Source organism: Panthera uncia, chromosome D1, assembly GCF_023721935.1.
Source record: "Panthera uncia isolate 11264 chromosome D1, Puncia_PCG_1.0, whole genome shotgun sequence".
Lineage (NCBI taxonomy): Eukaryota > Metazoa > Chordata > Mammalia > Carnivora > Felidae > Panthera > Panthera uncia.
The window spans coordinates 86,348,298-86,375,031 of record NC_064808.1 but is presented as its reverse complement, the minus strand read 5'-3'; the positions used below and the strand labels follow the sequence as shown (position 1 = coordinate 86,375,031).

Sequence of the window (26,734 nt, the reverse complement as noted above, 5' to 3'; positions counted from 1 at the left end):
CCCCCCCCCCCCCCCCCCCCCCCCCCCCCCCCCCCCCCCGCCCATCTCCAGCCCCGCCCCGAGGCACAGGCTGTGATTACACGGCAGATTTGGAGCTGCTCCTTGCTACTTACCGTCCAGGGGCGACCCTCTCATTTACAAAGGCATCTGCGTGCTTGTCTGATATTTGCTTCCCTGAAAAGCTAGGGTCAGATCAGGGGTAGGGGGAAGTTTCTACAAATGTCCTAATTCTCTAGTAGCAATAATGCTATTAACATTCTGTGATGCCATTTTTCCATTGACATGGTCCTGAATTTTATTACAGAGCCTGGTACATAGCACATGCCCAATAAATACTTGTTAAATGAACGAATGCATCCCCGAATGAATGCTTTTTTTTGCATCAAATATGTTCACGCTCCCCTAAAGAGAGAGGACGGACGCGTTAAGGAAATAGCCAACGTGACTTTTGCATGTTTTGAGTAGCCCCTAGTCTGGCCACCAAGCACAGGTATCTACAACCTCTGCTGGCCACAGTAGTCACCACTAGTAACACGTGGCTGTTTCAATTTACATTAACTACAATTCACTAAGATTTTAAAATTCAGTTCCTCCGTCGCACTAGCCACCTTCCAAATGCTCCATAGCCACACAGGTCTGGTGACTTCTCTGTTGCACAGTACAGATTTTAAAATATTTCCTATCACAGAAATTTCTATTGGACAGTGTTGGTCTAAAAGATAAATTTACAAGTTCCATGTCTTTCTATGTAGAAGAATAATATATTGGGGCACCTGGTGGCTCAGTAAGTTGAGCACCCAACTCTTGATTTTGGCTCAGGTCATGATCTCACTCTCGTGAGATTGAGACCCACGTCGGGCACTGTTCTTGGCGCGAGCCTGCTTACGAATCTCTCTCTCCCTCTCTTTGCCCTTCTCCCCTGCTTGCGCTCTGCCTCTCTAAAAAAATAAAGACAAAAAAATAATAAGCTTACATAAACATTTTGCTTCTTAAAAAAATTTTTTAATGTTTATTTATCTTTGAGAGACACACACAGAGCACGAGCAGGGGACGGGCCGAGAGAGAGGGAGACGCAAAATCCAAAGCAGGCTCCAGGCTCTGAGCTGTCAGCACAGAGCCCGATGCGGGGCTCGAGCTCACAAACAAGATCGTGACCTGAGCTGAAGTTGGACGCTCAACCGTCTGAGCCACCCAGGCACCCCACATTTTTTTTAAGTTTATTTATTTATTTTGGGAGAGAGAGAGAAAGAGAATGAGCAGGGGAGGGGCAAAGAGAGTGGGAGACGGAGGGTCTGAAGCGGGCTCTACACTGACGACAGCAAACCTGACACGGGGCTCAAACTCACGAACCATGAGATCATGACCTTAGCGCTTAACCAACTGAGCCACCCAGGCGCCCCGTCACATTTTGTTTCTTAATTCTGATTTGATTGCAAGACTGAGTTTATAGAGCACGTTCTCGTTCTTTTCCAGAATCCTTAACACGTTTGAAAAGTCATTCAGGTTGTTAGACTTGAAACTTTCTTTGGGTCAGGATTAGAAGGAGCAAGGTGCCTATGAGGTTCCCCCAGGGACATGTTGCTCCCAGTTTCCCTAGAAGGGCAGGATTGGGAAGGTTGACATCATTGATTTTGGCCTCCTTATGGAAATCACCGAGCCTGTAATGAACGTGGGAGATCTCAACCACGCAGAAAACTAAGCGGAAGCGGCAGTATAAGAACTTGACAGCCTTTGACAATGGAGCCTGGAGTTAAGGGAACCGAGAAGGAAAAAGGAGCTGATGAGGTTTTTGGACATCTCCTCAGGGCATCCCCACCTGGCGGGCTAGTTTCCCATTTCCTTTAAGTTTCTGAGACATCAAGGATTAAGCCTGACTGCCACCATGACACATGCCCTTGAGAGAGACAGACAGGCTCCTACTGGGCAAGGCCGGTACCTTCAGAAGCATCCAAGAGTAGAACACTAAGTACCCTTTATAGAGTAACTAAATCAGTCCCAAGTCCCCAGAAACTGTCAGTGGGCTTCAGCTGGGCTTTCTGTGCAAATAGCTTTACTGAGATTGACAAAGAAAATATCTCCATGTAATCCCACTGAGATGTTTTCATTGGAAGGCCATGGCGGGACTTGTTCACAAAATATCTGCTTTTCCTATAGATGGATGCCGAGAGACAGGAGGCCCGGTGCCAGACTGCCTAGGTTTGGCACTCAAGTCAAGCAAGGATGAAGGCCAACCCAGTGGGCGACTGCCTTGAGGGCGGCTGCCAGCCGAAAGACCAGCTGTGTCCCGGGGATGCAGCCTGAGCTCCAAGAGGAGCGGATGCTTGGCTTTTTGTGCATAGACCAGGCTGTCCTCGGTTCCCCTTACCTCCTCCCTGGAAGGGAGGGCAGTGGTCCCATGAAGCTACGATACACTGAGATCTCTTAGCTTGCTCATAGATAGGCTGGCCATCCGATGGATCATCCGAACGGGAATAATTTTGAGAGTGAAGGGAGGTATTATGTAACATTTTCTGGAACAATCGGCATAGACTGGGACGGTCCCAGGCAAATGGGGCTGGAGGATCCATCCTACACCGCACTGGAGAGGGTCTTGTGGATCATCTAGTTCAGTCGGTCTAATGTCGCGAGAAACAGGCCCAGGGAAATGATGTGCTTTTCTTACATTAGAATCTGTGAATCATACTAAGAAGATTAAGCTCAGAGGGTGCTTACTATGTGACAGGCATGAGTTTAGAATACAATTATTATCATTCCTAGTTTACCGAAAAGGGAACTGTGGCACGGAGAGATTAAAGAATTTGCCTCAGGTCACAGAACTAACAAGTGGTGAGTGTCGAGTCCAGATCCGGTCAGTCTGGCTCCACTCCCTTCTCAGAGCAGAGACCCAGTGGGGACCCCTTTACATATGCTAACCCACTCCACTTGAAGTGGGTCCTGTCATTGTGCCCATTGTTGGGATGAGGGAATCGAGGCACTTAGTTAAGGGTTAATAAGGCCTATGGAAAGCCACAGTCTGGTTAGAGAGACAGAATGTGAACCTATGAAAAACTACCCTCTATGGCACAAGCGAAATGAAAATAAAAGCAATGTGACAAAGCCGTCTAGAATAAAGTGATGACTCAGTGGTGGAGGGGACAGTGGGGGGCTGCGGGAGGCAGGGAAACTTCTTGGAGGTGGTGGTACTTGAGGTGTCCTGGAAGGTCCCCTTCACCCATCTCAGGCTCTACCTCCTCCAGGAAGCCTTCCCTGAGCTCACTCACTGCCCTCTCGTCCCACCCCTACATAAGTATTGATGTGTGGATCAGTCTTCTGCCCAGATTTGAGCTCCTTAAGGGCAAGTGTGCGAGTTTGGGGTCTCATTTATCTTTGTATCCCCTGTGCCTAGCCGAATGCCTGACCCCCAGTGGGTCCTCCATAAAAGTCTGGTGGGTAAATGAGACCTGAGGAGGCAGGGTTGAAGAGGAAAGGCAGTGCCGTGCAGGGATAGCTGGTTCGAGTGATGGAAAAAGCCAGCTGGTTTTCACATAGGTATTTGCAGACACCAAAACAGCAGTCAAGAAATGTATATTGAATAGGTGTCTAAAGGTTCAGAGTGCTGGGTCTTATACAACAAGAGGAGAATCTATTAAAAATAGAACATTAAGGAGCACCCGGGTGGCTCATTCGGTGAAGCTTCCAACTTTGACTCAGGTCACGATCTCATGGTTTGTGAGTTCGAGCCCCACGTCGGGCTCTGTGCTGACGGCTCGGAGCCTGGAGCTTGCATGGGATTCTGTGTCTCCCTCTCTCTCTGCTCCTGCCCTGCTCACACTCTGTGTGTGTGTGTGTCTCTCTCTCAAAAATAGACAAACATTAAAAAAAAGAGGGAGGGGTGCCTGGGTGGCTCAGTCGGTAGAGTGTCCGACTTTGGCTCAGGTTGTGATCTCACGGTTTGAGGGTTCGAGCCCCGCGTCGGGCTCTGTGCTGACAGCTCAGAGCCTGGAGCCTGCTTCAGATTCTGTGTCTCCCTTTCTATCTACCCCTCCCCTGCTTGCGCTCTGTCTCTCTTTCTCAAAACTAAATAAACATTAAAAATATGTTAACAGCACATTAAAATGCAACAGAAGGAGCAAGAGAGGGAGAGAAGAAATGGGGGCAGGATGCAGGAATAGTGAAGAAGACAGAAACGTGAGCATAGGGTGCCCAGAGGGAACAGGATAAAATAAAGCACACGAGCTAGGCAGAGGCAGGTCAGGGCTGCCGAGCCAGCCCAGGAAAGGACCTCCTTAGGCACCACCTCCTTCCATTATCTCCATCCTCAGGGCTTTTGCCACACGTCACTGCAACAATATGGTAACCATATGCCGTGGGGCCACAAGAGGACTAAGCACCTGGGATAGCATGGTTCATCCAGATGTGAGAGTTGGAAGTATTGCACACTCAGGACTCGATGGGCGTGAGGTCGCCAAGCGTGACTCCTCAAGCGTGAATCAGGGAAAGGAGACAGCCATTAAGAGCTACGAGATGGATTCAGGGGCTCCTCTGTTCCCAGTGCCTCGTGAGGAAATGAAATAAAGTGGAGTCCCCTGTGCGACAGCTAGCTGTCCATCGCGGGGAAATGGCATTCTCCCTGGCAAGTGCCAGCTGAGGCTGGCAGACATTTCCCAACTGGTGTGCACAGGACTGGACCCTCCGGTTCTTGAGGCTGGTTTTGCGTTCGTCTCCCCCGTCCAGGGTGCTCCTCAGGTATAAGCTGGAAGGAAGAGAGCAAAGCCCCACCCCCACCCCCACCCCCACCCCCACCCCCGGGTGCATGTTTCCTTGTGGTTTTCCTGTGATTATGAGGGCACCAGTTGCCATGGAAACTGTCACACGAGGCAATTGTCAGATAAGATCATAGCTTCTAGGAATAGGGCCCTCAAGTGGTTGTTGAGAAGGATCGGTCAGTGGCTTTGTGTTTAAATTTGAACAAGACATCAACACTGGGTGTGGCTGTTTCAAAACCAAAAACTGGACAAGCCTGGGGTCCAGGGCTTAATCGAAATTGCTCATAGCCAAGAGATAGAATGGGAAGTCTAAGTGGTGGTAAAGGTGCTGGCAGGGGCCGAGAGTCTCTTTGTCTCCTACCAGCTCCAAGGATTGTATCCACTAAAAAAGGTTATTGCACACTGACTGGGTGTTCCGAATGGAGCAAGCAACTGGGAATGGAAACAAAAAATAAGACCGATTGGGGTTCCTCTCCTCAGGGCACCTCCAGCAGCAGAGCTGGTCTTTGAGAAAAAGGATGGGAAAGTTCCCATGACCCCAGAAGTCAAAGAAGCACCCAAGGGCACCTGCCATCTACTTCCTCCTCTCCCTGGCACTTACGAACGTTGTAGAAAGTGTCATTTCCACCCCCTGGTGGACAGCTGTCTGCCCCTTCGGGGAGCCCATCCTTTCATATCTGAATCGCCTCACTGCCCCCTTCCCTTTGTCACTCAGCGTCTTGTCTGGTCCCCACAGACCAGATTGAGATCCTCTTGGTCCAGCTACCAAGCCAGACCCATAAGGACAAGATTCCAAGGACAATTCTTAGTGCTTCCACTCTCAAGCAGTAAGAAAGGTCAGGAACTTTATCCTGGCTCCGAGGCTATTCTATTAGCCCCTGCACTGGGTGAAACGCAGACTTTGTGAGGAAACGTTGCAGCCTCTCCCCACAGAGGACGTTTCTTCCAAGCCCTCAGCTCTCTGTGGTCAGGGCAGTGAGGTCGTTCACCATCGTCAGAGAGCCTTAAACATTTGATAGAAGACAGTTAAAATTTTCCAGGAACAAAGAGCTTGGGTAGTTTGCTCAAATTCACACAGCCAGTAACGCTCTGCTTTGACCCAACCTGTAACCGGTGCCTTTTATGAGAACACATTTGTAAAACAACACCCTACAGGGTGAAGACAGAGCCAAAGTGGTTTGTTTCCTCCACGCTTTGCCTTTGGACCCCTCCTGAAGCAGACATGCTCCCTGCCCCATCTGGATCTTCAATGGTCCTCACTCGCCAACACCTCTGTAGTCAGAAAACCACCCTCCAGATCCGGGGAAACATTCAGATATATAACCACCTGTATGTCACGGGCACTAGGGCACCAATCCTTCTTCTTGGAGTCATTGACCCTTTAGTGGTCCCCAGACAGAGAAGGGAGTGGAGCCACTGGTATGGAAATATTCCAGTATTTTTGATGACTGGAACAGCCTCCCCTGTGAAGTCAGACAGAATACTGTCCCAATGTAAGTGATGTGCAGCAATAAGGAAAAAAAAAAAAAAAAAGTACATAAGGAACTACTGGTCTACCAGGAGTCTACCTGGTAGACTGGTCCAGCTGGGTCACCTTCCAGGACTTCCGCCTTCCCTACCCGCCTCTCCCCATGGCATCTGGGGTTGAAAGCTCTGTCCATCATCCCCAGTTGCACCAGCGAGGGCTTTATTTACCCCCGTCAGCCCTTCTGAACTGGCAGGAGAACATAGGCTCCATTTCACAGAAGTGAACATTTAAGCTTCCTAACCTTAGTGAGCCTCAGCTTCCCATCCCTGTTCGGTTCTGCCCCTGTGGCACCATGGGATCCACTTCAGGGGTCAGGTCAGTCCCTATTACGGGAGAGGAGCTTGACTCCTGGATGGTCAGATGTAACGAACTCTACATAACAGATCTTCGCTGACCCTTTTGCTGTCACCTTTGTCATCGAGAAAAAGCAGGTTGAAGAGAGGTCAGACCCATTGTAAAGAAACAGAAAGTAAAGCATTCTATAAAACGTTCCTGTCTTGGGGTTCAGACTAACCTTCTATCCCCTTCCTGTTAGTTTCCATATTCAGCACTTTTTTCTTTTCAGCAGTAAAATCATTCTCTGTGGGAGGAGAATTTAACTTTGATGTTTAGAGATGCCCTTTAAATGTGGTTATGGTCAAAACAGTGACTGTAAAAACTCAAAGTCAACAGGCAAAGGTAGATACCCATGGGAGACCTGGAGAAGCACCTAATGGGGATCGTGATTAACACAAGGCCACAGCTCTGGATTCTGTTACATGGCATACCTTTACAGAACACAGAGACCCTCTTCTCTGAACCCATTTAGGCTCATTCCCTTAATTTATTAAACTCCATTAAATAAAGTACTTTCATCTGCAAAGGATTCTAATTCCATTTTCTAGGAACTTGGCTGGCTGCCTCTCCCTGGGTCGCCCACCGCAGAGCCCCCTCCCCAGCGAGTGAAGATTTAAGTTGGGGGTGGGTGGGTGGATTGAGTGAAGGGGAGCAGGGGGGACAGAGTTCAATAAAATACTTTAGAAATCAGCGAAGCACTCTGGGTTTCCATGGCAGGTTTGGCTCTCTGGCACAGCCTAGGATTATAGTTCACGGGCTGGAACTAGTTTAGGGGAAGAGTGTAAGTTCTGCAGTCAGGCCACCAGCTGGGCAATTCACTAGTTGAGGGACGTGAAGCAAGTATGAACCTCTTTAAGCCTCAATTTCGTTTTTAATAGTATCACGATCTTAACAAACATCTTAAAAAGCTAAAGGAGGTAATGATTGTAGGAGTTCCTTGTAAGCGTCACAATATGAAATAGTGCATGTTCTATTTATTCTTTCTAATTTATGTATTTAAATTTTTTTTTCATGTTTATTTATTTTTGAGAGAGACAGAGACAGAGCCTGGGCAGAGGAGGGGCAGAGAGAGAGGGAGACACAGAATCCGAAGCAGGCTCCGGGCTCTGAGCTGCCAGCACAGAGCCCCATGCGGGGCTCGAACTCAAGAGAACTGTGAGATCATGACCTAGGCCAAAGTCGGACGCTTAACCCAGCTGAGCCACCCAGGCGCCCCTCTTTCTACTTTAAAAAAGTCACCCTTGTTTGCCTTTTGTTTGTTTGTTGTTTTCTCGTTGCTAGTTGAGGGTAATTCTGATAGGTGGTTATCAGAGGAGTTACGCCCTCAGGCTGAGATTGACCCTCCCTCACTGTGTGAACCTAGAGAGGTTATGCTCTGTGCCTCAGTTACCCCATTTGTTTAGTCCTGGTTCTGATTCCTGAAGCCAGTGTCAGTAACCGTGGTGAAAAGGATACTTAGACAATCACCTTCTGCCTCCTCTGGATATGGGTTCCCTGGTTGGTGATGAACACGATAGAAAATGTTCCAGTTACTATGGCTACCTAAGAAACTATACCAAAACTTAGTGGCATAAAACAACTATTATGCTCATGAGCAAACCTTCATCTGAAGGCTCATCCCTCCCAAGTCTGGAGGTTGCTGCCGGCTGGTGGCTGGTGGTCTTGTTTCCTCTCACTGTGGGCCTCTCCATGATTGTAGTTTCTCGGCTTGAGCTGGTTTGGGCTTCCTTGCAGCATGGTGGCTGGTTTCCAAGGACTAGAGACCCAAGAGAGAACAAGAAGCAGGTGGAAGTCATAATGCCTTTTATCACCTAGCCTTGGAAGTCCAGCAAGGTCACTTCTGCCACCTTCCGTTTGTTGAAGCAGTCATGAAGTCCCATCTGGGATCAAGGGGTGGGGTGGGGAGGGAAGTAGAGCCTGCATTCTGATGGGGAGTGGCAAAGACTGGAAATATCGTTATGGCCCTTTTGGGAAAAGACAACCTGGCAGATATGAACACAGGCAGCTCCCACTCTACACCCTGTGAGAGGGGCTTCTGCTTAATATTTGGTGCCCCCTTCCTCCTTATCCAACTTGTCTTAAAATTTGCCTTCTTTTCTCTTTGTCCGTCTGTGGGACCGACATAATGAACAAGAAGTGGGTGCCGGGCCAGTAGGTAGAGAAGAGAGTGAAGCAAAAGGCTTGAAAACGAACTGATAGCCGCTACCCCCTCCTCGTGGTATTTCAGTGTGGCTGTGATGAGGTCCCCGCCCGGAGCTGGATGCTCTCACTGCAGCAGAGCCTGCTGATTTCCGAGAGCCATGAAGACAGAGGATTTTGGTCTTGTCTGAATTGTGTATGCTCCCTGGCTGGCAAGAGCGGGGGACTTCGTGTCTTTATGCAAAGAATGTAACAAAAAGCCAAAGCTTGTGTGCTCCCTGCAGTGACCCAGAGATCAGCTTTCCGGAGGCCTGGTCTGCGAGTCAAATGGACCCGCCGAGGAGGGCAGCAGCAGGGACCTTGGCGTGACTGCTTTTGACATCCTTTCACCCTCCTAGAGCAAAGCTCATCAGCCACAGAAGTCTGTCCTTTAGGGGTTCAGGACAGGAGAGAGGGAAAATAAGGGGAGAGGAAACAATGTAGAATTCGTGCTTCTTGGGACCCCATGTCTTAGGTCATTCCCCTGGGCTAGCATAAAAACTCAGCCTAACTGTAAGGGTGAGCAAGGGAAAGGGTCTCCCTCCACGGTGGCATCAGGGACTTTCCTCCTCTGACTCCATTTGACTCATAACTATGGATGACGGGTGCATTCTTCCTGTGGACGGGAGGGACCACAGCAAAAATTTCTTTCACGTATTCCTGAGTAAAATGGAGATCTGGGGCGCCTGGGTGGCTCAGTCGGGTAAGTGCCCAACTCTTGGTTTCAGCTCAGGTCATGCTCTCATAGCTAGGGATTTGAGCCCCGAGTCAGGCTCTGCACTACCGCACAGAGCCTGCTTGGGATCCTCTCTCTCCCTGTCTCTCAGCCCTTCCCCTGCTCAAGCTTTCTCTCAAAATAAATAAACCTAAAAAAAAAAAAAAAAAAAAAAAAAAAAAAAAAAAAAAAAAAAAAAAAGAATGGGGAGATTCTCTGGACCCATCTTAAACCTTTTTTTCTTTTTGGATACGCTAGGGGCTTTTCCAACTCTGCTTCAGCAAAGCTTTTTCAGAGATGCAATTGTTTGCTCATCATCGATATCAGCCAGGCCATCATGTGGCAACGCTCTGACCACAGTCCCCTATCACCCAACTGACAGGCACATGGGAAATAACATTTGCCTTAATCTAAGGAAAATAAATTTTGGGAAGATACATCTGCTAGTATTTAAAAAAAAGAAAGAAAGAAAGAAAGAAAGAAAGAAAGAAAGAAGAAAATACATATGACAAATTCCAAAGTAAAGGTTTTTTTGTTGTTGTTGTTTTTAGTGAACTCACAGACCTACTGGCATTTTTCTGATGTTTATTGCGTATACGACGTATGAATGGCAATACGAGTAGCCACCTACTATTTTGATTATCTCAGCAGTAAATGGCTCTTCTCCTCACTTGTATGGCTATTTTGTTTTAATTTTTTTAATTTTTTTTTTTTTTGAGATAGAGACACAGAGCATGAGTGAGGGAGGGGCAGAGAGAGAGAGAGGGAGACACAGAATCTGAAGCAGGCTTCAGGCTCTGAGCTGTCAGCACAGAGCCCAATGTGGGGCTCAAACCCACGAACTGTGAGATCATGACCTGAGCTGAAGGCAGCCACTTAACCAACTGAGCCACCCAGGCACCCCTAATGGCTATTTAACAGAATCTTGTCTGTGTCACCTAGAAGTCTGAAAAAGAAGAGTGGAAACACATTAGCTAAGTAGGCTGTGTGTTCAGAAACCCATGGAATTTGCATTTCAAAATCTAACTATTATCTCTGAACCTGCTAATTTTGAGTCTTAGGCAACTTCCATTACTTCTAAGTAACCCACACAGGAGAGAAGGAGGTAGATCTCTGGCTTTATCTGCCCCCACCACCTCCATCACAACTCCAACACCAGGGTCCCAGTGCCATCTCTCAGCATTGGGCTTCTTTTAGATTTGAGTACTTATTATGTCCTAAGAACTTTAGACACTCTATTTGGGAAATTCACTTACATTATCTCGTGTTACCTTCATTCAGAATCAAGCAGGTGAGGTACTGTTATTATCCCCCATTCTACGGATACAGAAACGAACTTCATAGAGTATAAATAAACTACAATAGGTGGTGTGCAAGTGAGCAGCTGTTCGAGCTCAGATTCGAGGTCATATCTCTCCAACTTTAAAGATTGTGCTCAATAAGCTCAAGAGGTACCCTCAAAGTGCTTTATAGTCTCCCTGGGAGGTGCCCAGGCAGCAAACCTGAATTTGAATCCCAGATCATACTCACTTGCTGTGTGACTTGAGCAAGTTATTTCACTTCTCTGAATTAGCCATTTTCTCATCTGAAGAAATAGAGGTAATAATAGCACATCCCTCATAGTATTGCTAAGTATTGCTAAGAGGATTAAATCAGATTACTCGTACAAACAGTGTTTTGCGCTTAATATGTGTTATGATAATTGACTGCTGTGATCTATCTTCAATAATGAGAATGCAGGAAATATTATAAGTGTTGTGCTAATGGCATCTCACCCAAATTGGGTAAGGAGAGTCCCGTATCAAGACAAGTGCCCCGTTGGCCATATACCTCTGCTGGCTCCCTGGGCCAGCAGGGGATCATGGGAAGGAAGGTTAGCACAGCTTGGTCAGCATTTCTATGGACAAGTGTGGCCATCCACTTAGCTCTGAACTCAAGCTGCCATTCCAAGTTGCCCTTGTCTGGGCTTTCCAGCAAATGGGTCAAGTAGGGTACTAAAGTGGTAGGAGTCAAGGGACTGTGTGCTTCCCTCTGGGTCTAAGACTCAGTGACTGAGGGCCCAGAGCACCCTGAGTTACAGGCCTAGTCTTTCTAGCAAAGGAAAGATGCTTTTCAGAATCTAATTACTAAGCCGAGGATTAACCATAGAACTGAATACCACAAGGGGTTAGGGATCCCACGCTTTCTGTCTTCTTCACGTTGAAGTCAATTTTTATGTAGCATGCTCTAAAGCAACCTGGACGCAACAGTCTTTACAAGAATAACTTGTCTTCCGTGTCTTGTCCAAAGTCAACAGAAACAGTGAGGTCATTAAAAACTGAAGGAACTTCGTCACTGAGAATAGCTTGTGAATTTTCGTGCTGAAGTTCTTTCTAAATTCAGTCTATCATCCCCAAATGAAATTCTCATCAACAATTCATCAGTGAAAAGCTCATGAAGACCAACGAGTCCTTCCTGTGAAGAGTTTTAAGTATAAGTAGGAGTTTTATGTATAAACTTTTCAAAGTTTTAGGGGTTGAAGTAAAAGTAAACAGCTTTATAAGACATGCGTAAGATAGCAAGAGAGGCTCATGTGAAAAGCTGTATCTGCCAGCTCCATAGCTCCTCACGTGGTAAAAGTGGCACCTTCGTCACTACACCCATATCATTTACCGTGACATGAGTCCCTAACACAAGTCTGTTGGCCACAAGTCAGTTGCCCAGTGCCATGTTCCGTTTTTGCCTTTTCCTCTATGCCTGTCCCCCCTCCCTGCGCCCACTGCCACTAGAGCGCCTCAGAGAAGGTTCGCCATCATACAGTCAGAAGGGATGTGGTCTTGGGATGCTCCTAAAGCTCCAGCCTTGAATGGCCAAAAGGGTGCTAGTTCCTTTCAGAGATGGTGAGAATGTTCTCCTCCCCAGCTTTCATTTTCCACCAGGATCTCAAATCAGCTTGTTTGGGGTCTAGTCTGCCTAAATCTATTATTCCCACTTAATGGCCCTCATCTCTGGTCTCCTGCCCTTAGTAGACTTCTTAATTCAGTCCAGCAGGCCAGACAGGGAGCTGTTTTCCTTCATTTACTCCTTTTTCCCAGCCTCCCCCAACCACTAATTCTTTTCTCCATACTGTTCTAAGAATAAAAAAAGCCCTTTGCTTATCAATGACTGGAAATAGAAAACAGAGAGGGAGAGAGAGGAAGAGGCAGCGAGACAGAGAGAGAGAGTACGTGTGTGGGTGTATGCGCCTACCCACGCAGTATTCTCGCTGGGCTTTCATAAGCTCAAACGAGTCACAGGGCATTATCAGGGAACATTTCACGGGTGAGGAAGATCTTGTTTGCCTTAGAAAATGAGAAGCGTCGGATATGTGCGCAGGTGGAAAGTACAAAGAAAGGGTACTCACGGCCCAAGGACCTTTGAAGTGTTATGTGAGTGGGGCCCGCTGAGTGGAGCAGTGGAAACAGTTAGCGCTGGGCAGGAGTCGCGGGAGAGGGAAGTCATGAAATGTGAGGGTGGACATCTGGGGCCAAGCTGAGCTGTGGGAAAACAAGCAGATGACAGTAGATTTGCTATGGTCAACATGGAGTGAGCTCTGGGAGGTATCGGAGCAGGGATTGTGGCAGGATGTATTTGTGACTTTCAAGGGAGCTCCGTGCGCAAAGTGGGCTGAATGAGGGCAGAGAATACAAGTGTGTGTAGTCATAGTGGAAAGAGCCCGACGAAGACAGGCGTTGGGAAGGCACACGTGCCTGGAGGCAGACAAGTCAGACAGGAGGAGCGACAGTTGTTCTGGAGGAGATCAGAGATCTCTTGTCCTGTGATGTTGCCACTTGACTGGAGTTTCCATTGATTGTGAGCTACTTTTCAAAATGAGTTCGGACAGGTTTTGTGCCCTTTACTACACCTACACTTTGTCCTGTAAGTCTGTATTCTCATTTCCTTAAGAAGTCTCTCCACGGTCTGCCACCAGAACCCCCAACTTGTCTTATCTGTTTTCTGTTGCAATCTTTGCTTCGAACCTTGGTTTTGACACCTTGCGTGGCCCCCTTGGACTTGAAACCCTACTTTCTCTTGCTTCCTGGCCCACCATCTTTGGGGCTAATGATGAGAGAGATCTTTCATGCTTCCCCAGAGCATCACTATCCCCAGTCCTGCCTCCTAGGCCTCCTTCCTTGAATTTCTTCTCCCCTAGAAGATGGGAGATGAGAAATTCTGTAATTGGAAACTCCAAGATTTGTGCATGACGGAGCATAAAGCCGCTCTCCACAGTAGAAGACAATACCCTGTGGTACGATTAACATGATTCCTTAAACGTAGTCTCTTTTTCCAGCAGAACTGGTGAGTGTTCTCCACCTTTGTCACCAAAAGCACATTTATGGGTCCTAGGTGGTGGTAATGTCATCTCTGCTCCTAGTATAGAACCCTAGGAATTTCAGGGACTCATGCTGAACTATCTGGAAGATTACAGTGTCACACCTTTCAACTTGGAACCGTAACACTGTGGGCCTGGATGACAACTGAAAACTGGTGTGGGATACAAAGGCAGGTCTGATCCCTAACTGACATGGAGAATGGATATAATAACCATAAGACAGTGGTTCCAGGCAGCACAGCTTTTCTCTGAGCCCGACACAAGGGCACTAGTTGGAAAACGAGCAAGGATCCCAGCGTATTTTAGGTCTGAATCAAGGAACACTCACTTATTTGGGGGACGGGAGCCTTTCAATATTGTGTAGGTAGCTCAGCTTTGAAACTGCCATCTCTGACCGTATCTACACTATCCAAAGCCTTCTGGTGCAGAAGCAGACTTCCTGGAGTGTGTTCCAGTAATTCTTCCCTGATCCCAGCAGGAAACAGCCACAGAAGAGCCTTTTTCTTTGAAATGTGGCTGTCCTGCTGGGGTTGAGAATGGCCCCGGGAGAAGCAGCGACTTCAGTGACTTTAGCTGGTGGAACAGCCTGTAATTTGACAAGTGTAGGGAGGGCTTACGTAAAGGTGGCTATTGGGGCTGCTGTAACAAAACACCACACATTGGGTGGCTAAAGCAACAGCAATTTGTTTTTTCACAGTTCTGGAGGCTGGAAGTTCAAGATCAGGGTGCTGGTGGGTTCTGAGGGCTCTCTCCTTGGCTTGCAGATGGCTTGCTGCCTCTCCACATGGGGGACTCTGGGTGTCCAACAATTCTACTCTAAAGACACCAGTCAGACTGGATTGAGCCCATCCTAAAGGTCTTATTTTAACGGAATCAGGCCTATTTAGAGGCCCTTGCTCCAAATACAGTCTGGTTCTGAGGTATTGGAGTTAGGGCTTCAACATGTGAATTTAAGGGAATGATTGACCCCATAACAAGTAGTTTGAGAGAATCTTTACTTGAACACCAGTAATCATGAGAGCTAACATTTATTGGGGGTCACTATATGCCAGATACTGTTCTCTTTTTTTAAATGTGTATTTATTTTCTGAGAGACAGAGACAGAGTGTGAGCTGGGGAAGGACAGAGAAAGGGAGACACAGAATCCGAAGCAGGCTCCAGGCTCCCAGCTGTCAGCACAGAGCCCAAAGCGGGGCTCGAACTCATGAACTGTGAGATCATGACCTGAGCCAAAGTCAGACACTTAACCGACTGAGCCTCCCAGGCACCCTGCCAGAAGCTGTTCTAGATACTTGTCATATATTATTCCATCTCCTCTTCATAATTATAGATTGTGTAATTGTAGATTATACACATTGTAAAATAATCCTGCCCTCTAGATTGTGTCCTTCTTTTCTGCAAAGCGGTCCCCTTACTTTGGTGTGATTATGCGATACAGTGATTTTTCACACCCCGGTCCGTGATGTGATGTGAGTTGGAATAGTGGGAGAATCCTATGGTGGTGCTTTGGCTGGTAGGCGACCTCTGCAAAGTGCAAGGCTTTCTTTCGCAATTCAGGCATCCACAAGCCAGACTTCCTCCGGGCAATGGGACGGTATGAGCGGGAAGACTGAGGGTCTTGCAGAGGGCCTCTCCTCGACTGCCCCCATCCACAGAGCTGAAATTCTGCCCTCGTTCCTGGGCAAACTGAATCATCAGATTAAGACAGGAAGCTATCCTCTCTAGGAGTCAGGCAAGAAAGCATGACAGAGCGCTGTCCCCAAGAGGCAGGCAGCCTCCCAGTTGAATCATGGATATCTGTAAGATACACCAGCACACCCTGGGGAACCCCTGCGGAAACTGCTGCTTGTTTCTTACAAGCCAGACACCTGTATGTACCACGATTTTTCTCACTTAACCCACCTATCAGCTCTGAAAAAGCTATTCTTATTCCTGTTTACAGATAAGGAAACTGAAATTAGATGCAGCCACAGCCCTGGGCCCCACCCTTCCCCTGTGTGACCTTGGGCTGGATAGTTAACCTCTCTGGGTGGGTCTCAGTGGCCTCACCTATAAAGTAAATGCTCACTTTCATATCCCCCTCCAGCCTGACAGCTCCACACAGCTGCTCAGAGGCCTCTCTGCTTATGGCCGACAGAGCTTGGCATTCAAGTGCCACGGGAACGTTGCACGTGCACGCTGTGTGACCACCCCTCTTGGCCTCTGGCTCCCCGCCCACCTTTCTGCAGACACAACAGTGGACGTGCTCCTATGGCTCCTCCTTCCCCACTCCACTGCCCAAACTCCCTCCTCACCCGGGATAACCTTCAGAGAACCCGTGGAGTTTGCGTAGGAATAAACAGCCCCCCAGAGTGTGAGTCAATCAGCGACCTGGGCAACCGCCTGGGGCAGCCCTGGGCCACCCTGCCAGCTCAGAGGGAGAGGAGGTGAAGAGTAACCCTGGATGAACTGACACTGGGCTTTCCGTCTCCTTCTCTGACCCTCCAGGAGGCTCTGTCGGTGGTGAGCGACGACCAGTCCCTCTTCGACTCTGCCTACGGAGCGGCGGCCCATCTCCCCAAGGCCGACATGACCGCCTCAGGGAGTCCTGACTATGGCCAGCCCCACAAAATCAACCCCCTCCCGCCGCAGCAGGAATGGATTAATCAGCCGGTGAGGGTCAATGTCAAGCGGGAGTATGACCACATGAATGGATCCAGGTAAGCCCACCAGGCCTGTGCAGCTCCAGGGGTAGGTGCGGCCAGCTGCCAGGTGAGGGGCTGGTGGAGGCTTGAGGCATGCTTGCTCCCCAGGTGTCTGAGTCAAGCGGATCTGACCGAAGTGGCTGCTGGTGCTGGGCCAGGGAGCCTGAGTCAGTCCCTAGAAAGCTGAGACAAGAGAAGGCTATAAAACTGAGGGCTGGGAGTAGAGTAGGGCCAGGAAGCCCTACTGGCTTCTGAGCCCACCTGGCTCTCTAAGTCTTAGTACAGCCCTCAACAGCCAGGTCAGAGTCAGACTCAACGGCCCTCTGCCGATACTTGTGGAACACCTATTGTGTGTCAGGCCCAGGTAGAGCCCCTCTTGGGGAAGCCCTAGTGAGAACCTACCCTCCCTGACCTGCTGAAGAAACATGACCCCTCTGGGTGGGTCTTACTAGAGCAAAGGTGACCAAACCACCCTTACGGGAAAAGTCCAGAAGTGACGACAGAGGTGAGCCCATCTATGGTCTCACTGAGCAAGGGAGGACACATCACACTTGGAAAGTGTAGTTGAACTTGGTGGTGCCCAGGGCAGTAAGACTGTTCTTGTGGAAATGCAGGGAAGAGAGCCCAAGGAGAGAAGAATCAGAGGGTCAAGGAAGGGCATGCCGGGAGGACAGGTAGCCCAGACTTCATTCCCGGCTCTGCCCTTGAACAAGCTATCTAGCTGTCTGATCACCAGCTGCCTCTTTCCTAGAACAGGACTAGAGGATCTGCTTCTTCATAGGCTTGTCCCGATGGTTAAGTCTGATGCTGTGGAGGAAGGACCCAAGACAGTGCTTGGGACTCAGAAAGTGCTCCACAGTGATAGTGATCCTCATGAGCAAAAAAGAGAGAAAATATTAGTCTCATTCATGAACTATCGGGCAAGTCAATGGGCCTATAGCACAAGGGGATAAAAATGAAAATTAATGAAGGGCCCTGAATGGCAGGCTAAGAAAATATGGAATTTATTCTGTATGCAGACACTGACTTTAAGCGTAGACTTGACATTTGCTGTCTTCAGAGCTTCATTTACAGAACTGAGGGTCTTTGTATACAGCGGTGGGGAAGGGAGCCTCAGAAAGATAAGAAGGTAGTGAAATATCTCAGGTAAGAGATTACAAAGTTCTGAATTTGAGCGACTTTAATAATTAGGGAAATAAAAAGAAGTACATGCATGAAGGACACGTCAAAGGGATAATTAGCAGGGTTCAGATGGACAAACATTGAAGTCTCTGGGGGTTGGAGGGTATATGAGAGGAAAGAACAAAAAATGACTGGAGCTTGGATGATTGTAGGAAGGATGGTGATGTTATCCAGGGGACATAGGAAAGGAAATGCTTTGGGAAGAGATGTCAGTGTTCCCTCTGAGATTCCTGGGAGCAATCAGTAGAACATCCAGCTAAAAAATGTCTACTAGGCCTTGGAAACTAAAGCTCAGATAATATTTGGGGGCTGGAATGTAGGTTTGGGCATCATCTCTAGAGAGTTTTCACTAGAAGCGGATGAGGTCGGTAAGGAAACAAGTCTACAGAAGGAGAGAGAAGGGGGCGAGTGTGCAGCTGGGAAGGAGACCTCCCCCAGACAATCCCTGGTCTCCGACTCGCCTGTGGGAACCCCCAGCCCTTCCACATTCCAATCCCAGTAACCAGAACCAGTCACCGGAATCACAGCCGCCTTCCCAGAGTCTAGCCTTCTAGGAAGGCCCGGAGGTTCTGAGCCAGGAGTCCCTCACATGAGCATCTCTCCACACAGATAATAAGGATAGTGAGCCCCTCATAGTGGACGGAGGGTATCGTTTGTTAAATATTTTTCCATATTATCTTATGGTTTGCTTCCCACCATGATCCCGTGAGGTAGATGTCGCCATTACATTTTGACATTTGAAGGCAAATTGGGCTTTTGGGGGCGGGGAGTGGTAGACGCCTTGTCTGAGGACTTAGAGGAGGCAAATCTGGCACCAGAGCTGGGCTTTTCTGATTCCTGGCCTGTGGGCCACCTCTCTGCTCCCTCCCTCCCTGTACATTGTGCCTTTGGGCTCCTGGTCCAATTTCTGCCGGCACTCAGCCTGGCAGCAAGGAAGGCGATTCAGCAATACTTCCCAAACTGGCCCAACCACAGGACCTTCCTGATGCTTATTGAAAATCCAGATTCCACCCTTGGAGAGTCTTTGGTCTGTTGTAGCCTGAATCCCAACCACTGCTCACCTCTGTTGCCCCGCCCCAACCCAGACAGGCAGCACCTGTCCTTCTAGGCTGCCTCAGTTGCCCCCTGTTGTCCTCGCTTCTGCTTGCTTTCCTAAAGTCTGTTCTTCAGACTAACCCTTTCAGAATATTTATTTTTTTAATGTTTATTCATTTTTGAGACGGTGGGGGGGGGGGTGGTAGACAGAGGATCTGAAGCAGGCTCTCTGCTGTCGAACCCACGAACATGAGATCATGACCTGGGTAGATGTCGGTCACTTAACCAACTGAGCCATCCAGACACCCCATCCTTTCAGAATACTTAACTCTCTTGCTCAAAATCCTTTACTGCCTTGTGACAAAACCCAAAGTCTTCTACCTGGCCCCCATTTCTATGAAACTCATTTTCTCCTTCCTGTCTCCCTCCTTCCTTCCGCACCAGCCACACAAGACTCTGGACCCCAAGCACTCTCTTGCCCCAGAGTCTCATGCCTGTATTCCTTCTTTCTGGAGCATTCCTACTCCATCAAGTCATAGGACTCTCTCTCCCACTTGTTTCAGGTCTCTGTGCCTGAATGTCACCTTTCAGCAGACCTCCCTCACCGCCTGCTCTAAGACAGCACCTGTCACTCTTTGCCTTCTTAGGTCTTCTTAGCTCTTCCTGACTCGTATCACATCCCTCACTAAAATGCAGGCAGGGCCTCGTTTTGTTTACTGAGCAATGCCTGTCACCTGATCCGTGCTCCAGAAAGAGTTGTTAAATGAATGAGTGAGTGAATGCGTGGCTGACGAGACTCAATGGTGAAGATACTTCTTCAAAGCCATATGGGTCATGGTGTACAAGCCAGGACAGAAACCAAGGTCTGCCCACTTTGCCTCGGCTAGAGCCTGCATCTGTGCTCAGGGGGAGGCCACACTGTCGAGCTGACCTCTCACTCCCCCGCAGGGCATTCCGACCTATTAATCTGGGGCAAGGAAATCGAGTTTCAGGACCCACTTGTCAGCCATCCCTGGCTGCAGTCACACCAGAAGCCAGCTGGAGGAGAGCTGTGTGAACACCTCTAAAGAACAGACGTGGTATTTACGTGGCTCTGGTCGCACAAAGCAGCCCCTGCTTTTGATTTGCCTGTCCTGACCCCGACCGTCCGCAGGTGATAGAGTAGGTTCAGAAAGATGGATGGAGTCTCACTCACCCTGGGGGAACAAAGAAGATACCGTGGGCTCTCGGAGCCACGCAGGCTAGGGACGGCCATTGCCAGCACCTCGTAAATATTCTCCAGGAGCCCACATGTAAGCTGGCCTGGTGGGCAGCAGGGAGCAGGGGTTTTCAGAAAAACGTCTTTGCTGAGGATAGATTCTACTATTTGATCATGCAAAGAAGAAATGACACGATGAGATAGATGCCAGGTGATTTAAATCTCTCATCCTCAACCCTGTGTGTTGACCCCATTTGGGGTCTCTTGGCTCATGGACCAGATTTGTGGTGTCCAAGGCAGTAGCCACTAGCCGCACGCTGCTTCTGAGCCCTTGAAGTGTGGCTAATCCAAAACTGACATGTGCTCGAGATCTAAAATGCACACCAGATTTCACAGACTTAGTGGGGGCGGGGGGGGGGATAAAGTAAAATAGCTCATTAATTATTTTTTATACTGATGATGTTGAAATGATAATCTTTTGGTTGTAGTGAGTTCATATACTAATATATTTTCATATATTTTTAAATTCATTACACCTGTTTTTTTTTTATTTTAAAAATGCGACTACTGGAAAATGGAAATTTATGTGTGTGGCTCACACTCTACTTCAACTGGACAGCGCTGAGTTAGAATGCTTTGGACCATCCCACGATTCCCTCCATAGTCTCTGATAACTTGGGTTTTCCAAGTTACTTCATGCTTATTGGAATACCCATAGGTATTTGTGTCTTTGGAGGAGGTGTTCTCTGTACCTAAAGCTATAATGCCTTTCTTGCTTTTCATCCCAGCATTAAGTCATTTGGCTCGGAATCAAGTGGAGAGATTGAGGTCTGGGTTGCTCAGAGAAAGCCTAGCTTGCCCGTGTTGTGGGAGGTTGGCTCTCTTTCTCCACATCTTCCTGTTGTGGCTGAATCTGCTAGAGTGAGTTGTTCTTGAAACAGCATGGCCCATATAGGTTCTGTGTAGGCTTCAGCAACTTGACCCCAAGCTGTGGTCTGCAAATAACTGTCAGCCGCATCCTGCTTCACCCAGAGGGATTGGGGAAAACAGCCCGTGAAGGAGAGAATAGTATTTTATGGAGGAGAAATGCAAGGACCTGCTTGGCTCATGTGCCTGGAACACAGAATCTGAGTCGGTGTTAGTCTACCCTGACTTCCCCTATGGGACTGGCCAGGAGGATCTGGATGCTCTTAGGAGACACGTAGAGACTTCACATTCCACCTACAGGAAGATCGGCCTCACACACCCTGTTAACTTCTGCCTCTGTGACTGCAAAACACCTTCCTAAGGTGCTTCCTGAAGTTCTGAACCCTGCAGTATGGAAATGTCACACATAACCTGGGTGGGAAGCTGTCCTCGGGGTTCCGGAGAAGCTGTGAGCACCTATCCTGTATGGAGATGAAACTAGCTATGGGGTTAGGGTGATGGCTATATTATGGATGACTTTTTTTTCTCTTCTTGAAGTTTGCTCTTAACCCACTGTGTATTTCTTTTTAAAAACAAGTCATAGGCACACGCCTGTGCACGGATCCTACAGAAATCCTAAAGACAACGCAGATTTGCTTAATTGTTGCACAGCATTAACATCACATGGGAGACACACGTGATAGGTCCTAACGCAACTGTGTGGTTTGGGTGGCCTTTGAGACTTCGCAGGAACTGTGTGAATACAGAGGATCCATGGACAGCCAGCCTGGGCCACAGACTTGTGGATCCACGGGGTGCACTCTGAGTTGCTCTGGGTTGAATGGGAAGGTAGAGAAGAGGTCTGTGTTTTGTTTTGTTTTGCTGTATATAGATATATTTTTTAAAATTATTTATTTATTTCAAAAAGTTTGAATCCAAGTTAGTTAACATCTGGTGTAATAATGGTTTCAGGAAAAGAATTTAGTGATTCCTCACTCACATATAACACCCAGTGCTCATCCCAACAAGTGTCCTTCTCAGTGCCCCTTGCCCTTTCAGTCCTTTCCCTCACCCAACACCCCTCCAGCAACCCTCAGTTTGTTCCGTGTGTTTAAGAGTCTCTTACGGTTTGTCTCCCTCTCTGTTTTTATATTATTTTTGCTTCCCTTCCCATATGTTCCTCTGTTTTGTATCTTAAATTCCACATATGAGTAAAGCCATGTGATATTTGTCTTTCTCTGACTGGCTTATTTCACTTAGCATAATACACTCTAGCTCCATCCACACTGTTGCAAATGGCAAGATTTCATTCGTTTTGATCGCCGAGTAATATTCCGCTGTAGATAGATAGATAGATAGATACCACATCTTCTTTGTCCATTTATCAGTGTATGGACATTTGGGCTCTTTCCACACTTTGGCTATTGTCGATAGTGCTGCTATAAACATGGGGGTGCATGTGCCCCTTTGAAATAGCGCACCTGTATCCCTTGGATAAATAGCTAGCAGTGCAGTTGTTGGGTCGTAGGGTAGCTCTATTTTCAATTTTTTGAGGAACCTCCATGCAGTTTTCCAGAGTGGTTGCACCAGCTTGCATTCCCACCAGCAGTGCCAGAGGGTTCCTCGTTCTCCGCATCCTCACCAGCATCTGTTGGTGCCTGAGTTGTTCATTTTAGCCACTCTGACAGGTGTGAGGTAGTATCTCGTTGTGGTTTTGATTTGTGTTTCCCTGATGATGGGTGATGTGGAGCATCTTTTCATGTGTCTGTTAGCCACGTGGATGTCTTCTTTGGAAAGTTGTCTATTCATGTCTTTTGCCCATTTCTTCACTGGATTGTTTGTTTTTTGGGTGTTGAGTTTGATAAGTTCTTTACAGATTTTGGATACTAACCCTTTATCCAATATGTCACTTGCAAACATAGAAGACATCTGCCATAGTCTAAAGGGGTTGTCTTCAGGAGAAGTCTTTGAAATCTTCTTTTACCCAAACACCCAAGATTTCTCACCTTGTTTTAAATTGCTTAACACCTGCAAGGCACTTTGGGAACCCGCTGGCAGTATTTTTAAAGCAGTGTTCACTGAACCCACAAAAATAGAACGGGAAGAGTCAAGAGCTTATGTCCCAAGGGGAAAAGAGAGGACAAGTTTGCAGGGTCCATGTCACCTTTGCTGCGGCCTCCCCTGCCATGGCTTTCTGCCATCCTGAGAGGGAGATGCTCTGAGTTATGCTCTTTGAGCCAGCACCTCCTCCTGCTCTGTAGTGGCCACCCCAGGCCCCCTCGTCACCTGTCCTAGTGCTATCAGCTGCCTGCGGGCCCCAACCCCACGTCAGCTGTAAGTGCAGTTCTCAATACAAATCAGCAGCCGTGCAGGCAAGCTGAGTGGCCAGATCTCTTCCCCTCCATCCGTGCGCCCCTCCCCCTCCCTCTTGTTTTCACTGGGCCTCTTCACAGGCGCCAGCTGCCTCACCGAGAGCAGCCTGTAGGCTGGGCTTCGCCAGTTACCCACCCTTGGCAGTAGCTGTCAAGCCCGATGGCCGCATGTAAGGCGTGTGCTATCTGGTGGAGACTCAGCGCCCAAGAGCTTGAGAATGGAGGGCAGCGTGGCAGGCCGGAGGTTAAAGGCATGGCTCTCCTTCCTTTTCCCCCTGGGCACTCAGAGGAGGGCTGGCCTGGTCAAGTGTAGTGGTCCAGGGTGATGCCAAGCTTCTCTGAGGGCCCCCCTAGCGGAGGGGTCTGGGACTGAGGACAGGGCCTCATTCCAGAGGAGAAGCACCCACGAGTGGGCGGCCAGACAGCTTGCCTTGTATTGCCAGGGAGTAGGTGCATCCAGAGGGGCGGGGGGAAGGAGCGAGGAGGAAGCAGAACTAGGAGAACTTACATGGAGGTTCCATCTACTGTTCGGCCCCCAGTGGTCACCCCAGCAAGAGAACCCTGGTCCTGGCCATGCTTCTGATGTCCTCTTCTGGGAGCCGGCCGATCCTGTGACCTGGGCACCCACCTTCCCGGCAGGTGCTCATCTTAGGGCTCATGGCTCCTCTTTTCACCAGGTGCCTTTTACCAAATGTTTCCTCTTTTCGCATTTATTTTTCTATATTCCTGGTGCCAAGGCCCGGCCCTGCCATCAGTGGCTATGGCATAAAGTGTTGCTCCGCTTTGGCAATTTCTGTGGCTCTGACTTTTCACCCCTGCACGGCAAGAGGTCAGTTTTTAGCTCAGAAATCACCAGCGGCCCAGCTGACAGGGGAAATCAGTTTTTGAATCTTGTCTCCCTGATATTGCCGATGGGGGGCACGGCCTATGGAAGAGCACCCACTCTTCCGTCATGCCCGCCCCCAGTTGGATGTTGCCCTCCTCCCCGAAAGTTCTCTCACCCCTGCCCACGGCCCTTGCACTCAAGCATCCGGCAGAGGAAGCGCGTGCTCTGGCCACCCCACCCTCTGCCACGGGGTTCCCAGCCAATGAAAACGTCGCTCCCTTGGTTGAAGGCCAACTTAATCCTGCAAACTCCCACTGCACTTGGGTTGTTTCACAGTGGACAAGTATGTTGGGAAAGGCCGCCAGGCCGCGGCGGCGTGTGTGTGCATGTGTTTTGGGGATGTGCACGTGTCTGTGTGTGTGTGCACGTGTGTACTCGTGGGCGCGTGTGTGTGAGTGCGCGCACGCGCCTTCCTGTGGTTAGCCATGAGGAGGGTGGGGGACCCGGCGAGCTTGGCCAGAGCTCCGCTCAGACACAGGACCAGGGTCTTTCTGGGACTGCTTCCGGATGGGCCAAGTCCTTCAACAGCAGAAGCCAAAGGGCCAAACTGGTGAAAAGCCCTGATGTGCTACTGCCTCTCCGCAGACTGCCATGGGGACATTAAACCTTCAACAATCTGGGGCTCTGATGGCTGGTTCTTGGTTCTCTGCCTGGAAAAACAGTAGGCGAATAGTAAAACCTTAAATTCTAACATGTGTAAGTTATACATCTTATTTTCATTTTCAGCCCATGTTCCCCTCTGTAAGACATCAGGAAAAAATTACCGTCTGACTTCTAATATCTCAGTGGAGCATTTATCTCCCAGCTATGATAAGTGATCTTCAATATTTTTTTCCTTTCAGATTAAGAGACAAATTCATTTAATTGTCTTTTATTGGATATGCTCTGGCCCCTCTGCCCTGCCTGGGCCCCCAGCCCCCACCCCTGCCCCCTCCCTTCCCCCCGTCCCCCAACCCCGGGCCGTTACTCCCTTCCTCTGTGTTAGGGACTGCTCTCCAGGCCTCTGGAGGTGCCGCCACCGGCCGCGGGATGGGCGGGGCCCTATCTGGCACGACCTGGCTCCTTCAGTCCTCATGATGGTTGGTCCCTGCCCAAAGCAGAGTGAGGAGGGCAGTGGCCAGGCCCCTGGGAAGCCTGGAGTCATTCTGCGGCCCAAGGTTGGGCAGCTGTAATCTGAACCTTATCTGAACTCCTTGGTCTGAAGGCCTGGTTTGGAGCTCTTGAGAGAACTGGCTGTCTCCCAGGTCCGATGCTTCCTGTGCTGTGCAACCACGGCTGCAGCCTCTCCAGGGCCTTCCAGTTGTCTCCTTTGGTCCTGCTGCTGCCGGAGGGGCTGAAGGGAAGCTAGGGCAGGGCAGGACCGCACTTCCCCCAGGCACCCTGGGAGGGGCCGCGATGCTGGGCTGGCGGGGTATGTGGAGCGTTCTGCTGGCCCGCTCCTGGGCACGGGGTGGCCACAAGTGGAGTGTCGGCTTAGATCTCCAGACGGCTGCTCATCGCTGAGCTGGCGCCAGGGAGCAGGCTCCCTGCACCCATGTTGCAACACATCAGGTGCTAACTGGGCTCCGTACACCAAGACGGAGTTGGATGACTTTTGCCTTTTGCACTTCCTTCTGGTTCTTCCGTGAGCGTGGCACCCAGGGCTGCAAAAGGCCACAAAGGCCACAGCCTTTCTATCAGGTTAAAGTTTTTGGATTCTATTCCTTCTTCATGAAGCAACCAGCCCGTGTGTGTGTGTGTGTGTGTGTGTGTGTGTGTGTGTGTGTTAAAGTAAGCTCTGTGGAGTGCCTGCATGGCTTAGTCGGTTAAGCAACCAACTCTTTCAGCTCAGGTCATGATCTCGTGGTTAATGGGATCAAGCCCCATGTCGGGCTCTGTGCTGACAGCACAGAGCCTTCTTGGGATTCTCTCTTTCCTTCTCTCTCTGCCCCCCCACCCCCACTTGTGCTCTCTCTCTCTCTGTCTCTGTCTCTCAAAATAAATAAATTAATTTGAAAAAATAGGGGTGCTTGAGTGGCTCAGTTGGTTGAGCATCCAACTCTTGATTTTGGCTCAGGTCATGATCCCAGGGTCAGGGGATCAAGCCCCACGTCAGGCTCTGTTCTTGACAGAATGAAGCCTGCTTGGGATTCTCTCTCTCCCTCTCCCTACGTCCCTCCCTTCCTCGCACTCTTTCTCTCTCTGAAAATAAGCATTAAAAAAATGAAAAAATAAAGTAAACTCTATGCTCAACGTGGGGTTCAGACTCAGGACCCAGAGATCAAGAATCACATGCTCTACCAACTGAACCAGCCAGGCGCGCCCATATGGGTGTTTTGATGGGAAAGCTTAACACCGAAGACCTGAGTCCTGCTCAGGTCACACTAGCTGTGTGACCCTGGGCCAGTCACCTCACCTCTCAGTTTCCTTAACCATAAAGAGGAGATATGAACCATTGGATGGGTATTGGGAAGTTAAAATAGAACCGGGTACAAGAAATGCATCAAAATCATATATGTGCAGTAGAAATACTTCACTCAGCAAACATTGATCACTCGTCTCCTATAGAAGGCACTACGTAAGACGTTGAGGTTTAAAGGAGGAAGTCCTGTCAATCTCTCAGGAAACTCCCAATCCAG

At 49.0% G+C, this 26,734-nt stretch overlaps 1 protein-coding gene across 3 annotated transcripts in view; it reads left to right on the top strand.

The window, feature by feature from the left end:
* FLI1 (Fli-1 proto-oncogene, ETS transcription factor) overlaps positions 1-26,734 on the top strand; it is a 129,960-nt gene that overhangs the window by 58,083 nt on the left and 45,143 nt on the right. For all 3 annotated transcript variants that reach the window (XM_049654507.1, XM_049654516.1, XM_049654501.1), the window contains one exon: positions 16,341-16,552. In XM_049654507.1, coding sequence (XP_049510464.1) covers positions 16,341-16,552 — 212 coding nt within the window. The remainder of the gene's footprint in view (positions 1-16,340; positions 16,553-26,734) is intronic.